Source organism: Momordica charantia (assembly GCF_013281855.1).
Source record: "Momordica charantia cultivar OHB3-1 chromosome 10 unlocalized genomic scaffold, Mcharantia_2.0 BLBB01000010.1, whole genome shotgun sequence".
Taxonomy (NCBI): domain Eukaryota; kingdom Viridiplantae; phylum Streptophyta; class Magnoliopsida; order Cucurbitales; family Cucurbitaceae; genus Momordica; species Momordica charantia.
The window spans coordinates 8,403,391-8,421,426 of record NW_028275158.1 but is presented as its reverse complement, the minus strand read 5'-3'; the positions used below and the strand labels follow the sequence as shown (position 1 = coordinate 8,421,426).

Below are 18,036 nucleotides of genomic sequence, written 5' to 3'. Positions count from 1 at the left end.
AGAATTTGAAAGGCTTTTGTAACCTTTTATCCTCTACTACTATAAAAATAGGCTTTCTTCTACATGTTTTTCACAAGTTTCAATACTTTTTTATTCTTAGTAACTTCAAACATCTCTCAAAGATGATTCAATCATGAAAACATCTCGAGATATTTGTGACATATTCATGAAGTTGCAAGGGAGGCATATTAGGTTTGTGACATTACCATTCCACAATTTTACAAAGTTGAATAATAGTATATGTCGCAACGTCATCACGACGCGGAGCGGCCGACGTCATCTCCTGACAGGTCTCTTTCGAGATTTGGGTTTGGAGTCGCCACCAATCATCTACGAGGTGTGATTGGTCACCTATTTTTAAAAAGTTGGTCTACGAAAACAGAATTTTGGTTCGGGAGTCGACTGAGTGTAGGGAAGGTGTTAGCACCCTACGACACCCGTTCGAAATCGGTACCATACTTTGTCAACAATTATCCTATTATACTTTGGTCCAAAAAGAAAAATATTTTGTGTTTGATTTTTAAATGTCCCAAATTTATTGGTTCATATTTTATAATAAAATATGAACCAACAAGCATGAGTGGCGCAAAGACCATTAGAAAAACAAATAATCACCTCGAGAATATTAGAAAGATCCAATTTCTGTCATTGGGATTTTCGAAATAATTATTTAGTAGAAAAGAAAAATTAATAAATAAAAAATAATTTTAGTGTAGGGGCCATCAAGACTTGAACTTGTGATGTAAGAGTCCATAAATAAATTACTTACCCATGTGCCAACATCCTAAAATATTACTTAATATTTTATATAAATGTTTTAAAATTTGAAATCTTATAAAAACGAAAGTTTTTTTTTATATTAAAAAAAAACATTTTATCTAAAATAGTTGTTTGGTAAAATAATGATATAAAAAAACATTAATTTAGGCAAAGCAAAGACTTGAATCAAAGACATGTGAATTACTCCTAAGTAACCTACCACAATGCCAACACCATATGATACAACTTAGTATTAATTATTATCATACAAATCTTTATTTAAAAAAATGTTTAAAATAATAATAATAATAATAATACTAAAATGAAAAATAATAATAATAATAATAATAATAACAATAATAAATTTATTTTATTTTAGATTTGAAATTCCTCTAACAAACTTCTTTAAAACAAAAAAAACGTTTAAAACAAACTTGTTTTTAAAATCTAAATAATCAAATCATATTTAAAACAAATTTATTTTAAAAATAACGAAATCATATTTCTTATTAAAAATAATCAAATCATATTTCTTACTTGTTTTTAAAATTTAAATAATCAAATCATAGTTAAAACAAATTTATTTTAAAAATAATCAAATCATATTTTAAAAAAAATAAATTTTAAAATCTATCAAATCATATTTAAACAAATTTATTTTAAAATATATATATATCAGATTTAAAACAAGCTTATTTAAAACAAATAAAAAAAATCAAATCATTTCTAAAACAACCATTTTCTATACCACGTACTGCAGTGAGGAAATTCTGGGTGTGCCCGCGGGTCTGAAACCGTGAAGGAGCACTCGAGGTCGGATTCAGGTGGTCGGTGATCCGTGCGTCGGTTGTAGAACTTTGCGCTCGACTACTGTGGTGCAGGTTGGTTTGAACTTGTGATCACCGGGGGACGTGTGTAGTCTGTGTATCGGCGGGGTTGCCGGCCTGGGTGAAGAGGAAGAGAAGATGATGATAGAGAGAAAGAAGGAAGTGAATTCTTCTCTGTATGGGTTCTGTCCGTCTTTCCTCCCCACTGCAACCCTCCTTAAATACACCTAAAACTAACGATAAAAAAGAAAAAGGGGAAGATAAGAGAGAAAAAGAGGGAGGAGAAGAAGGGGAAGGGATACACGTATGAAGGAAAAAATCAAAGGGGAGAACTGTTTTTTTATCTTAAAATCAATTTTAAAAAAACCAATTATTTTCAAATAAAATCTAATTTTAAAATTTGATTCAATTAACACTTTACATTAAATTTTATAATAAAGTAAATTATGTTATTTTAAACTAAATCAATAAACATAAAAAAATAAATAATAAATAATAAATAATAAATAAATTAGTAATAAATTAAAAAAAAACGAAAGCGAGCCGGACCAAATACGGTGTCTACAGCTTGCCTCCCTTTGTGTATTCTTGCAGAAAAAGGGTAGATAAAGGCAAAAGACAGAGTATTGGGAAAGCGAGGAAAAAAAAACAACGGACCTGGCTTGACACAGGCTTCGACCACGATCTATCGGGTTCGATTTAACCAACAGAAAACTAAAAAGTGACGGACCTGGCTTAACACAGGCTTCGACCACGATCTATCGGGTTCGATTTAACCAACAGAAAACTAAAAGGCAACGGACCTGGCTTGACACAGGCTTCGACCACAATCTATCGGGTTCGATTTAACCAACAGAAAGCTAAAAGGCTACGGATCTGGCTTGACATAGGCTTCGATCACGATCTATCGGGTTCGATTTAACCAACAGAAAGCTAAAAGGCAACGGACCTGGCTTGACACAGGCTTCGACCACGATATATCGGGTTCTATTTAACCAACAAAAAACTAAAAAGAAACGGACCTGGCTTGACACAGGCTTCGACCACGATCTTTGATCGGGTTCGATTTAACCAACAGAAAACTAAAAAGTGACGGACCTGGCTTGACACAGGCTTCGACCACGATATATCGGGTTCGATTTAACCAACAAAAACTAAAAGGAAACAGACCTGGCTTGACACAGGCTTCGACCACGATCTTTGATCGGGTTCGATTTAACCAACAGAAAACTAAAAGGCAACGAACCTGGCTTGACACAGGCTTCGACCACGATCTATCGGGTTCGATTTAACCAACAGAAAGCTAAAAGGCAACGGACCTGGCTTGACACAGGCTTCGACCACGATATATCGGGTTCGATTTAACCAACAAAAAACTAAAAAGAAATGGACCTGGCTTGACACAGGCTTCGACCACGATCTTTGATCGGGTTCGATTTAACCAACAGAAAACTAAAAAGTGACGGACCTGGCTTGACACAGGCTTCGACCACGATCTTTGATCGGGTTCCAACATAAAACTAAACAAGCTTGCTTGAGCAAAAATGAGTCGTCATAAAATTCTCTGCCATAGGGCTTTTTGGAGACTTATCCAAGGCAAATGCATGAAATGACGCATGAAACGGTGCATGAAATGTGCGTTTGATGCATGATGATAACAGGAAAATTTGTCTTGGATGCAAAAATAGAGTGAAATCACTTGCTTTTATAAAAACTTGGGATTGTTCAGATAGCTCGATCACCGCATTTCGCCTTCCTTCAAAAATCCTTTTAACTGGATCGAGAGTAACCAGAACAAATGGGACGACGACTTTGCCCTGATAACTTTGTAATGTCGTACTTGCCCCAATGTTCCAGAGAACAAAATGTCCCTCGGGCTTCCTGTGCCCTTATGTTTGATTTCGAGTAACGCATAGCCTTGGAGACGTGAAAAAGCTACCATCCTTCGTATATAGAAAGAGACGAATGGAGACCAAACTTTATAAATGACAAGAGACACACGTCTCAAAGATGTGGTTTAAATTTATAGCCTATAATAGAGAATGGATACACAAAACTACCTTTCAAGCATAATACTGAGATCAAAGTGAAATTTTTTGAAATACATCATAAACTATGCATAATATTTTCGAACATGATCTGAGTTGACTGGATTTAAAAATTCAGTGCCATCCATGTTGGCCAGAACTAGTGCTCCTCTGGAGAAAGCCTTTTTCACCACAAATGGTCCTTCATAATTCGGGGTCCATTTGCCTCGATGATCTTTCTGTAATGGGAGAATTCTTTTTAGAACTAAATCTCCCTCTCTAAACCTTCTTGGGTGCACCTTCTTGTCATAGGCTTTCATCATTCTTCTTTGATAAAGTTGTCCTCTGCATACTGCCGTCAACCTCTTTTCTTCTACAAAGTTTAGCTGCTCATAACGTCTTTGGACCCACTCAGCCTCTTGTAACTTAGCTTCCATGATAACTCTCAATGATGGAATTTCTACTTCAATAGGGAGAACAGCTTCCATACCATAAACTAAAGAAAATGGCGTTGCCCCAGTTGAAGTACGGACTGAGGTGCGGTAACCATGTAAGGCAAATGGAAGCATTTCATGCCAGTCTCTGTAAGTTACAGTCATCTTTTCAACTATTCTTTTTATGTTTTTGTTGGCGGCTTCTACTGCACCATTCATCTTAGGTCGATAAGGGGTTGAGTTGAGATTTTTTATCTTAAACTGCTCACAGAGCTCACTCACAATTTGTTGTTCAAATTCCTTGCATTATCGGAAATTATGGTTTAGGAAGACCATAATGACAAATAATTTCCTTCTTGATGAATTTGACTACAACTCCTTTTGTCACATCTCGGTAAGAAGCTGCTTCTACCCATTTAGTAAAATAATCTATGGCTACCAAAATGAATCGGTGCCCATTTGATGCTTTAGGTTCGATAGGTCCTATCACATCCATGCCCCACATAGAGAAAGGCCAAGGAGCTGTCAAAGTATGCAAATGAGAAGCAGGAGCATGAGTCTTGTCCGAGTAAATTTGACATTTATGACATTTTCTTGCATATTTAATACAATCTGTCTCTATAGTCAGCCAGTAATAGCCAGCTCTTAAAATTTGTCTAGCCATCATGTGTCCATTTGCATGAGTGCCACACACTCCTTCATGAACTTCTTCCATAATCCTATTGGCATCTCTTCCTTCGACGCACCTTAGGAGAACCATGTCATGGTTTCTCTTGTACAGTATCTCTCCGTTTAAGAAAAACTTCATTGCCAACTTGCGAAGGGTGCGCTTATCATTTTCTGAAGCATTTGGTGGATACTCTTTACTCTTTATATATTGCTTGATGTCATGAAACCAGGGGTTACTGTCGGGTTCTTCCTCAATGCTCATACAAGAAGCTGGGACATCTCTCCTCCCAACTTTAATCGGACGGACATCCTCATTGAGTTCTAAATTGAACATCACCGCTAATGTTGCCAATGCATCTGCTACTTGATTATTTTCTCTTGGCAAATAATCAAATGAGATTTCATCAAATTCTTGTGACAATTCTGTTATGAGTTGTTTGTAAGGCAACAACTTAATGTCTCTTGTTTCCCATTCTCCTCTTAGTTGATGAATTACTAGCATAGAATCCCCAAAAACTTTAAGTTTCTTAACCTTCATATCAACAACAGCTTGGACGCCCATCGAGCATGCTTCATACTCGGCCATATTATGTGTGCAGTCAAAACATAATCTAGCGGTAAGAGGATATAGTTCCCCTTTTGGTGATATCAAAATAGCCTCAATCCCATGACCTAACTCGTTAGAGGCACCATCAAACATCATGGTCCAAGTTTGTGGGTCTAAACTTTCCTCACTTGCAGTTATGGTGGAGATATACTCATCTGGAAAATCGAACTTTACCGGTATGTAGTCATTTATAGGTTGTTGAGCTAGGTAGTCGGCCGAAGCACTCCCCTTAATAGCCTTTTGAGTCACATAAACAATATCATATTCGGACAAGAGGACCTGCCACCTTGCAATTCGACCCGAAAGAGACGGCTTTTCAAAAATGTACCTTATGGGGTCCATCTTTGAAATGAGCCATGTGGTATAATACAACATGTATTGTCTTAGACGTCGAGCAACCCAAGCTAGAGCACAACAAGTTTTTTCTACTTGAGAGTATCTAGTCTCGCAATCGGTGAACTTCTTACTTAAATAATATATAGCCTGTTCTTTCCTGCCTGAATCATCATGCTGCCCTAGTACACATCCCATTGAGTTTTCAGTCACTGTGAGATACAAAATAAGGGGTCGTCCTGGAGTTGGTGGCACAAGAATTGGAGGGTCTTGCAAATACTACTTAATCTTATCGAATGCTGCTTGACAATATTCACTCCATACCCCATCGCTGTTCTTGCGGAGCAATTTAAAGATGGGTTCGCAAGTTGCTGTTAAGTGAGATATGAACCTTGCGATGTAGTTGAGTCGTCCTAGAAATCCTCTGACTTCTTTCTGCGTCTGTGGAGGTGGCATCTCTAAGATTGCTTTGACTTTATCCGGGTCAACTTTAATGCCTTCTTGGCTTACTACAAAACCAAGGAGTTTTCCAGTGGTTGCCCCAAATATGCATTTGTTGGGATTGAGTTTCAATTTGAACTTCCTCAATCAATCAAACAGCTTCCTTAAAATAGTTGTGTGCTCCTCGCCCTGTTTTGACTTGGCAATCATATCATCCACGTAAACTTCAATTTCTTTGTGCATCAAGTCATGAAAGAGAGTAATCATGGCACGCTGGTAGGTTGCCCCAGCATTTTTTAGCCCAAATGGCATAACTTTGTAGCAGAAAGTTCCCCATAGCGTAATGAATGTGGTTTTTTCACGATCCTCAAGTGCCATCTTGATCTGATTGTAGCCTGAGAAGCCATCCATAAAGGAGAAGGTTGAGAACCCAGCAGTATTATCAACCAGCACATCGATATGAGGAAGCGGGAAGTTGTCTTTTGGATTTGCACGATTCAAGTCTCTATAATCAACACACATTCTTACTTGTCCATTTTTCTTTGGTACAGGGACAATGTTTGCCACCCACTCAGGGTAATTAGATACCGTAAGGAACCCTGCATCGATTTGCTTCCTTACTTCATCCTTTATCTTGATCAACATATCTGGCCTCATTTTCCGTAACTTCTGTCTCACCGGCTTGAAATCTGGGTTGATCGGCAATTTGTGCACTACGATGTCTGTATCTAAACCAGGCATATCCTGATAGGACCAAGCAAAAAACATCAGCATACTCATGAAGTAACTCTATCAACTTTTTGCGACTCTCTGAAGACATATGAGTGCCTATTTTAATCTCTTTGGCTTCGGCTTGTGATCCCAAGTTAAGTGTCTCAGTTAATTCTTCATGGGGTCCCAACATTTTTTCTTCTTCTTCTAGCATTCTCAATAACTCAGCAGAGGGCTCGTCATCTATTTCCTCATCAGATTCAATATTGTATATAGGTGTATCGAGCTCGTATTTCGAATCATTATCGCATTCAATCTCAGTATTACTGTTTAAGACATAATAAAGGAGAAAAGAAAAGAAACAGAAATAAATGAATAAATTGGCCCAGAAAATAGTAGAGGAAGGAAACAAAGTGAATGAACTCAAACTTTATTGATATGAAAGAATTATAAACAAATAATGGGTCTGGATGGAATGTACATGAAATAGAAAATTAATTTAATTAATTAAGAAAATGAGGGGAAGGAAAAAAAGTGGACAATTACTTTTATTTATTATTTACAAAAGACGGTAGCTCTATCACGCTCCAATTGCTCAGCTCGAAACCGTCTGGACACAGGTAGACAAAAGGTCCGACTTGCTCTCTTTCTTCTGTCACTGCTGCCACTACAGAGCTCTCATCGTACTCTTGATGGATTGTGCCGGCACTTCTAAAAGAGTGGGTGAGAGGTGGAACAATCCTCCTAGGGTAATCACGCTCCTCATTCTCAAATCTTGAGAGGCGTTTTGCTTTTTCCAGACTCCGCACTCTAATGATGTCGCCTCTACTTAGTTTATACCCCAACCCGAACTTCTTTGTATTCTTAGCCATCCTCAGCAGTTTGTCTAAGCTCCCATTGTCTCCTTTAAAGGCGGTCTCTAAAAGTCGTGGCTTGGGTCTTCCAAACTTCCCATGTAAAGTTGTTGCATTTGCAATCTCGAATGATTGGAATGAAGACTCAAAAGCTTTTTCTGCTGCTTCAACGTATGGCATCGAAGCAAGCCTTGAGACTAGAATGTCTTCTTGTCCCGATATGATCACTAACTTTTGGTCAACCGCAACTTAATTTTCTGATGTAAAGTGGATGGAACTGCTTCTGCCGAATGTATCCACGGTCGCCCCAGCAAGAAACTATAAGCTGATGTGATGTCCATAACCTGAAATGTTATGTCAAAGGTGCAAGGACCTATTTGGATCGGGATCTCAATATCCCCAACAACAGCACTGCGAGCTCCATCGAAAGCTCTTACTATCACAGTACTAGGTCTCATATGGGACATATCAACGGGTAACTTCTCTAGCGTGGATCTTGGCATTATGTTTAAAGAAGATCCATTGTCCACAAGGACTTTTGCTATTAGGAAGTTTTTACACTTAACTGAGATGTGGAGAGCTTTGGTATGTCCTGTACCCTCTGGTGGTATCTCCTCATCTGTAAAAGTGATGGAGCTAGATGCCGTTATATTCCCCACAACGTTGCTCAAATTATCCACTATGATGTCTTGTGAAACGAAAGCTTGTTTCAAGGCCTCCAACAGTGCATTCCGATGCGCTTCAAAGGATAACAATAAAGATAATATAGAGATCTTTGCGGGTGTCCGACCTAATTGTTCAATAACTTTGTATTCACTTTGCTTCACTAGTTTCAGAAACTCTTGAGTCTCTTCCTCGGACACGGGTTGTTTAGGACTTACATCCTTTACAACAATTGCCTCCACCAGTTCATCATGGACATCCTCGTGGAGTTTGGCCTTCCCTTTCTTATCCTCTTCCACTTTCTCCTTCTTCTTCTCACTTGCTTTCTCTTTATTCTTTTCACTAGTAGTTTCATTCACGCGCTTTAGCAGGCTATTCGGTGTATAACATCTCCCAGTTCGTGTCAAACCTCCCACTCCAGTGATATTGTCAACTGGGAGTGAAGGAGATGATACATCTTGCCCTACAGTTACCTTGCACTCATATTTCCAAGGCACTGCTTTGGAACTTTTATACTCGAAAGGAGCTGGGACCGTAATAGTGATTGGTTTCCGACTGCAGCTAGGTGCATCTGGCTTTTCACGGTAAAAGATGGTGATGGGTTTTGGATTAAGAGAATCACTTGAGCCCTCAGCAACCAAGATATCTTCCACAACATTTGTCCGTTTCTTCTAGTGAGAATTTGCAATAGTAAGGATTTTTGCGTCTAACAACTCTTGAACTTTCATCCGAAAATTGTTGCATTGCTCTAGGGAGTGACCTTTTGCCCCAGCTTGGAACGGGCACGTTAGACTTTCATCATACCCTTTATACTTTCGGCATAGGTATTCCACTGATATATATCCACTGCCCAAGAGAATTTCGAATAGTTCCTCCATAGGGGTTGTAATATCGGCAACCTTACTCTTCGACTCGATCCCTTGGCATTCGATTGCATTTATTTGGACATTCTGATGATTCGGCAGCGGCTTCTTACTTACATCAGGCCCATTTTCTTTTTTAAAGTTCAACCAACCTGCCTTGGTCAAAGCTTGAACCCTGTATTTCAATGCAGTGCAGTTCTCTGTTGAATGCCCTATGGCTCCTGCGTGATAGTCACAACGAGCATTTGCATCATACCATCTTGGGTATGGTGGCTGGATCGGATCTACAGGTACAGGTGCCAGCTGATTATTTTGAAATAACTGAGGCAGAAGTTCAGTATAAGTCATGGGGATTGGGTCAAACTGGGTCTGTTTACGTGCCCCTCTATTATTCTGCTGCCCTTGAGTATAGAATGTATTATGCTGCTGACCCCTAGGTTGAAAATTTTGACTGGCTGGGGTAGGTTGGAAATTTTGACTGGTTGGGGGTCGAAAATTTTGGGAAGAATAAGGGGAGTAATGTGAAGTTGCATTATTCACAAATGGTTGATTATACCCGTATGGTGTTGGGTAATAATACGGAGTGTATCGCGGTGTCCGACTGTACGGTTGTTGTTTCCAAGAGTGTCGGTCTGCTCCCACCATTTGCACCTCACCTTCCTTCTTCTTGGAATGACTTGTCTTTTTTGCGGCCAATGGCTCATCGGCAGTACTAGTTATTCGCCTATGTCTAACCCCGTACTCGATCCTTTCTCCGATGGTCATAATATCAGAGAAATTTGTGGAAGCGCTTCCTATCATCCGATCATAGAAAGGATGTTTTAGGGTATTGATGAACATGGCAGATAGCTCCTTATCTGTTAAAGGAGGTTGGACTTGAGATGTCGTGTCCCTCCACCTTTGAGCATACTCCTTAAAGCTCTCTGTACTCTTCTTCTCCATCCTCTGTAAATCTAAGCGATCTGGAGCCATGTCTATGTTATGCTTATATTGTTTTAGGAAGGAGTCGGCCAGATTCTTCCACGAGCCAACATGAGAGCTATCTAACTGCATGTACCAACGAGAGGCCGGACCAGATAAACTATCTTGAAAGTAGTGTATCAACAATTTGTCATTTTGGACGTATGCTGCCATCTTCCTACAGTACATTATAAGATGATTCTTAGGACAAGAAGAACCATTGTACTTCTCAAACTCTGGCACCTTGAATTTTGGAGGGATGACTAAACCAGACACCAAGCACAATTGTGAGGCATCGATGTTGCCAAAAACGTATGTCCCCTCTATTGCTCTTAATCTTTCCTCCAGAACTTCGAACTTCTCGTTACTAGGGGCATTTTGTCCGACTGGGTCTGTCTTGGCTGGGAGATCGCCTAGGTTAAGGACTGTAGGGGGTGACATCATTTGCTCGGGCTCTCGAAAAATGATGTAGGTTGGGATTTGCTGAGCTCCCTTAACAAAGGGATGCGGATACTGACCAACCGGGACGTCATACAGAGGGTTGTACGTTGTATATTGTGGCATGAAACCCTCTGCCACTGGCCTAAGAGGTGAACCGTACCCAGGTGGATAAGGCGGGGTTTCTTGCGGCTCATGGACAGGGTTGCTAGATGTAGCAGGATCTGCAGCCGCTTTGCCTTTTTCCAACGCGAGGAGGATGACATCTAACTTTCCTCGCAACTCCTCGATATCTTTCCTTGTTTTCTCCTGCTCGGCTTTTTGATCTTCCATCATTAATCTTGCCCTACGTCTGGTACGGTAAGTGCGATGTGGTGCCAGTGAGCGAGCTATCTTGAACAATCCCTTTTGTTTTTTAGAAAAATATAAGACAAAAAGAAAGAGAAAGAAAACCATAAATAAATAAGTTCGTGACTTTATTATAAATTGGATAAATAAATAAATGAAGATTACAAGAAAACAACAATTATGCCAAATTTGAACCCCAATGCTTAAATCATGGAATTGAAAGTACATTAAAGCAGAGTGTCAATAAAACTGTCCCCAATGCTCTAGATCTCGTCGAAGTTTGCCCAAGAACTTGAGTGTGCTTTTGCCATTCGGCTGTGTAGGGGCAATGGCAGATGTGAGAGCTCGTGCCTCTTCAGCTAAACCATCTGCCCTACGGGCTGCCTGTCTGACTTGGGTGAGTACATGTTCTGAATTATGACACAACAATGTGTTATCGCGCCTCACATGGTCTAATTCATACTCCACTTGGTTGTATTGTTCCTTGATATAGGCATAATCATGCATTAACCCATCAGCAGCATTCTGGGTTTTGTCGAGACGGCTTGAAAGCGCCTGAACAGTTTCCCTTAATCTTTGATTTTTTTGAGCATATTGAGCTAACTGTACTTCTTTCTCCTCCAGCACAATGGCTTTTTCACGAAGGGACATGATTTCTGTTTGTAGAGAAGACATTTGTTGTGATATTTGATTGTCTTGCGCCCTCAAGGCTGCTTGTGAGCTCTCTTCGTACTTTCTTCTGTTAGGGTCCCGAACCTCTACTTCTAGCGGTCTGTTTTCTTTCCCCTGGCAACCGACCTCCCTTCTTGCCTGCTGTAATTCCAGCTCAATGTTTCAAGGTATATTTTGATTGAACCCTAGTTGTAGTCTTTCTTTAGCTGATGTGGGGTTCCCTTCTCGCAGCTTGTATTCTATCCTGCGAACCTTCCGCTGAGTGGATTGATTTGGGCTCATTTCAGAAAGAATTCTCCTAGTGGGAACCTCTAGCTTTCCTTTGCCCTTGTCGGTTGGTAGGAGAACCACAGTTTTTCCTCTACTCGAATGCCACTGTTCATATCCTTCAAATATATTATCGTGGTAATTGCCACTTTGGATTCTGACAATCGTCTTCCACGCCTTTACGACCTCCTGAATTTTGTTTTTGCAAAACCCAATATCATAGGCAAATTCAGAGTTTCTTAAGTCATGTGTGGCGGGGATAAACTGACGTACCCATATCTGACGCAGTACCATTAATGGGGCATAAGATACACATCCCCATGGACCCAATAACGGCAGACTGTGAAATTTACCACACCTATACATCATAGGTTTGGTTGACATCCATCGGGCTTTCCACTCTACGTCTTCTGGCCTTAGTCCTGCAAAGAAAATGCTCCACTCTTCTTTTCCTGGGTGAATTTGACTCCAATTTGCTTGGTTGAATTCAAGCATGGGATTTTGTAATCTACTCCACGATCTTGAAAATTTGACCTGAGGACACTTGAACTCTGGTGGACAATTTATATGGCTGAGGATCCAAATGTATAGCAGCTGAGCACAGCCTATAAATTTCCCTACTCCTCGCGATCTGCAAAAATTTAGTGCTCAGAAGGTTTCTGCCAGGATGGGTATTACGAGATTAACCCCCATTTCTACCTTGACAAATAGCTTGACCACCCGCTCTTCAACGTACCCACTAACTTTAGGGAATAAAACCAAGTTAAATAAGCACAGAGCTAATAGCGATAACTCCTTTTCTTCATTAACGAACCTCTGCTGAAGACTCAGGATATATTCTATCGGTAAGCATGTGTTTTCTCCCTTCCTTTTCACATGTTTTTCAATCTCACCAGCAGATATCTTCCCTACAAGCAGCGATACTGCCCTTTTCAATGTAAACCCACCATCATAGGAACAAACCTCAATTTTCTCTTGCAGTGGTATTTGTAAGAGGGTGTGGTATTCCTCGATAGTTGGGGTTATATCCATTGAGCTAAAAGTAAAGCATCTATAAGCCGGATCCCAATGTTGAACTAATGCTCTCAACACTGAGAAGTTCACTCGCACGTACAGGAGCTGCGCTATGTGGCCATATTTTTTTATGAACTGGGTCTTTCTATCTGGTCTTAAACCCTCCCATAAACGTTTCAAGGTATCCAACTGATTTTCTGGAAACGTTACATTTTGAAATGACATGATTACATTCTGTGATAATGCGTCACCATGAGTATGTTGCATGTTCTCTGACCATTGACGGACAATTTCTTGGTCTTTCTCTCTCCACTCTTGGGTAGGAACCTTACTGGAACTCATACTTTAATTTACTATCAATATTAATGATTTAAGACTTAGGTCAATTTTGGTAAAATTGAAAGAAAATAAATTTAAAGGGAAAGTTGCGAAACTCTTTTTTTTATTGTTGTAAAAAAAACGATTATTAAGTGAGAGAATGTATGAGACTCTTTTAAACAAATCACTTTATTAACACCAACAGAAACAAACTAAACAAAGAAAAAAGTAAATAGCAGAAATCTGATGTTAAAATGAGTGTAAAGTTAATGCCTACACAACCTAGAGGGAAGCGGCCCTCAAATCTTCCATACGCTAAAGTTGGTCTATGAAAACAGAATTTTGGTTCGGGAGTCTGGAAAACGGAATCTGCTAAATTTTTTCTTACATTGAATCAATCATTTATATATGCTTGGATATTGATAAGATATCGATTTTTTATATGGATCTATTTAGTTCGTTTAATTTGTGCTCGAGCCGGATGATGAAAAATTATCATGTCCGGTTCCACTTTGTCAACAATTATCCTTAGTGTAGGGGTCATCAAGACTTCAACTTGTGATGTGAGAGTCCATAAATAAATTTCTTACCAATGTGCCAACATCCTAAGATATTACTTAATATTTTATATAAATGTTTTAAAATTTGAAATCTTATAAAAACGAAAGTTTTTTTTATATTAAAAAAAACATTTTATCTAAAATAGTTGTTTGGTAAAATAATGATATAAAAAAACATTAATTTAGGCAAGCAAAGACTCAAACCAAAGACATGTGAATTACTCCTAAGTAACCTACCACTATGCCAACACCATATGATACAACTTAGTATTAATTCTTATCATACAAATCTTTATTTTAAAAAAAATAATAATAATACTAAAATGAAAAATAATAATAATAATAAAATAAATTTATTTTATTTTAGATTTGAAATTCCTCTAACAAACTTCCTTAAAACATAAAAAAACATTTAAAACAAACTTGTTTTTAAAATCTAAATAATCAAATCATATTTAAAACAAATTTATTTTAAAAATAATGAAATCATATTTCTTATTAAAAATAATCAAATCATATTTCTTATTTTAAAAATAATCAAATCATATTTCTTACTTGTTTTTAAAATTTAAATAATCAAATCATATTTAAAACAAATTTATTTTAAAAATAATCAAATCATATTTAAAAAAAATCTATTTTAAAATATATCAAATCATATTTAAACAAATTTATTTTAAAATATATATATATATATATATCAAATTTAAAACCAGCTTATTTAAAACAAATAAAAAAAATCAAATCATTTCTAAAACAACCATTTTCTATACCACTTACTGCAGTGAGGAAATTCTGGGTGTGCCCGGGTCTGAAACCGTGAAGGAGCACTCGAGGTCGGATTCAGGTGGTCGGTGATCCGTGCGTCGGTTGTAGAACTTTGTGCTGGACTACTGTGGTGCAGGTTGGTCTGAACTTGTGATCACCGAGGGACGTGTGTAGTCTGTATATCGTCGGGGTTGCCGGCCTGGGTGAAGAGGAAGAGAAGATGATGGTAGAGAGAAAGAAGGAAGTGAATTCTTCTCTGTATGGGTTCTGTCCGTCTTTCCTCCCCACTACAGCCCTCCTTAAATACACCTAAAACTAACGATAAAAAAGAAAAAGGGGAAGAGAAGAGAGAAAAAGAGGGAGGAGAAGAAGGGAAGGGGATACACGTATCAAGGAAAAAATCAAAGGGAGAACTGTTTTTTTTATCTTAAAATCAATTTAAAAAAAACCAATTATTTTCAAATAAAATCTAATTTTAAAATTTGATTCAATTAAAACTTTACATTAAATTTTATAATAAAGTAAATTATGTTATTTTAAATTAAATCAATAAACATAAAAAAATAAATAATAAATAATAAATAATAAATAAATTAGTAATAAATTTAAAAAAAAAACGAAAGCGAGCCGGACCAAATACGGTGTCTATAATATATGTCAAGCAATCTTCAAGAATGAGCATATTTACTCTAAAAGATGAGTGTATAGTAAGTATTTGGATTTTTTTTTTGTTACTATTGTTATTTTTCTAATTAGTGTGTTTTTTATTTGGAATGTTTCTTTTTTTTAGCAATTTTATTTAGTTTAGGATTTGGATTTTTCTTTTTGTTACTAATGTTTTTTTATTGTTTAGTGTACTTTTTTTATTTGGAATGTTTCTTTTTTGAGCAATTTTATCTAGAATATTTGTTTAAAATATAGATAATTACAAGCTCATGTCTTATTGTTGAAAAAAAACAATCATAGAAGTCAATACATAAAAAAATGTTTAATTAATAAATTAATTATAAACAATAATTTGTATAGAATCTTAAAAGGTGGAATATAAACTTTTGGTCATTTTATTTTCTAATAATATAATTTGAAGAATTTTTCTTTAATAATTTTAATTATAATATAAAATTAAATCAATAAAATAATTTATATTTAGTTAAAAAATTCAACATATATAACAAAATGTCAGCTCTAAACAAATATTTAATAAACAAACAAAATATTAAAAAAAATAAAATAAAGGACCCATATTAGGTTGAAATAATTTAAAAATAAAAATATTAAAATACCTATTTACTTTTTTATTAATATATAATTTTTTCCTTTACTTTTAATTTATTTATTTACAAAATATATCATTAACAATTAATTATAAATAGTACATTTTATTATTAGTAATTAGCTGTCAATAATAATAAATATATATAAAAATTAATCTTAATTATTTTTAAAAATAATTATGCTTAAAATATTTTACGTGAAATTATATAAAATTTAAGCTACCTTATAATTAAAAAAAAAAATTTACGTGCATTGCACGTGGTAATACACTAGTTTTTTAAAAGTACTCAAATAAAAGAATTAAAACAACCCAAAGTTAATTAAATATTTAATTATTTGATAAAAAAATTAATTTATTTAATTATTTAAATAATTAATTAATTAAATGTAAACTAAATCTAATTAATTAATTAAAACAAATAAAACATAATTAGTTTTTTAATTGTTTAAATAATTAACTAAGCCAAAAAGTGGCAGCAAGGAGAAACTGGCCAGAACACAACAACAATGGCATGAAGTTTAACAGCGGCAAGGACGTAACGTAACCACGGCTAATGAAAAGAGAGACAAAGACAAAAGAAAATTAGCATCTGGTTTGGTGGAAAACTCGGATTCTATTTTTTGTTTTCAGATTCACTAAAAATTGAGTGAATATACATTGGACGAGATTCGTTTTTTAAAACTGTTTTCAGATTCTGTGATCCAAAACGGTAGAAATTTTGATTCCAAAATTACAATAAAAACTTTGATAAAAAATGTTAATAAATTAATTAATATAAGTTTAGATTAAACTAAATATTTAGTTGTTAACTACCTCAAGTTTACCCATTTATTATTAAACACGATTTAATTACCAAATCTTCTATCAAACATATATCTCAAAATACTAAAAACAAATAGAGAATTTATTGCAGGTGTCCCTATTTGTCACTTGGTTTTGAAAAATGGCTAGGTGGTTTTTGTTAATAAAAAGTGTCCATTCCGATTTTTCTAACTGTTTTACAGGTTTGATTTTGACAATCTTATCCTTTCTATTTAATTATTATTTCCATAATCAAAATTATACTCTCTCTTACATTTTCTTGTTATATTATCTCTCTTTTCCTACATTTTCTCTCATAGATTTCAGAAACAATTTATCTCTGTTTTTAAATATATATTTGAATATAACATAACATAACTCATAGACGATAGCACATAGAGTGAGACACGATCAATATCGCGATAGAGACAACAGAATGGATGGAAATTGAGCAATGGTGACAACAAGGCGGGTAATGGATGAAATTGAGCAAGGGAGACAACGGTAGAGCAGCAACGTGGGTGACATAGATGTAGGTGGGGCGAGGAATTGATGAAATTGAGCAAGCTTGTATCCTTAAGGGATACAAGCAATAAGGCGGGTGACAAAGCTATAAGTGGGGTGAGGAGTGTCGGAGGGTAAAGAAGAGAGAGGTCAACGGTATGAGTTCAAATGTAGAATTTTTTTTTTTTTTGGTATTAATTGTGTCACAAAAATAAACATTATATGTTCACCTTATTTTTCAAAGTATCTGTTCATTTTAATTTCAAGTATTTGTTCATCTATTCATCGTATTTGTTCATCTGTTCACCATATTTGTTGATCTATTCACCATATTTGTTATATTTGTTCATATGTTTACCATATTTGTTCATCTGTTCACCGTATTTAATGTTCATCTGTTCACTGTATTTGTTCATCGTGCTTATTACTGTATTTATTCGTATTTGTTCATCATGTTTGTTACTCTATTTGTTTCCATCTTTGGTATTGGTATTTTTTGTTTCTAAAATGATTTTCTTGTTTAAATTTTGGTATCTCTATTTCTAAAATGAATTTTTTTGTTTAAATTTTGTTTTAGATTTTAATTTAATTAATATTTTTTCCTTTTAGGTTTTTTAGTAAAATTGTCTCGTAAAAATTTTTGAATTAAAAAATATAGGTAAGATTCTCAAAATATTTGAATGATTCATAAAAATATATATATATATATATATATATATATATATATATATAAAAGTATGATTCTCCTATAGAAAGGGTAATTTAAAAATTTAAAAATCATGGAAGGGTAATTTCGTACCAAAAAATTAGTTGAGATTTTCCTATTTTTAAGTTGGCTATTTTTCAAAACTGAAAGTTTTTTGGCGATTTTTTGAAATGACTTATTTTAAATAGTTATATCTCTTGTTAGTCCAAATAAATA

At 35.8% G+C, this 18,036-nt stretch overlaps 1 protein-coding gene across 1 annotated transcript; it reads right to left on the bottom strand.

The window, feature by feature from the left end:
• Positions 1-3,699: 3,699 nt before the first annotated feature.
• Positions 3,700-10,919, bottom strand: LOC148208485 (uncharacterized). Its single transcript, XM_088118769.1, is given in 7 exon segments — positions 3,700-4,328; positions 4,331-4,369; positions 4,372-6,859; positions 6,861-7,134; positions 7,379-7,910; positions 7,913-8,996; positions 9,093-10,919. Coding segments are annotated over 7 exon segments (6,873 nt in total).
• Between the last annotated feature and the right edge of the window lie 7,117 nt (positions 10,920-18,036).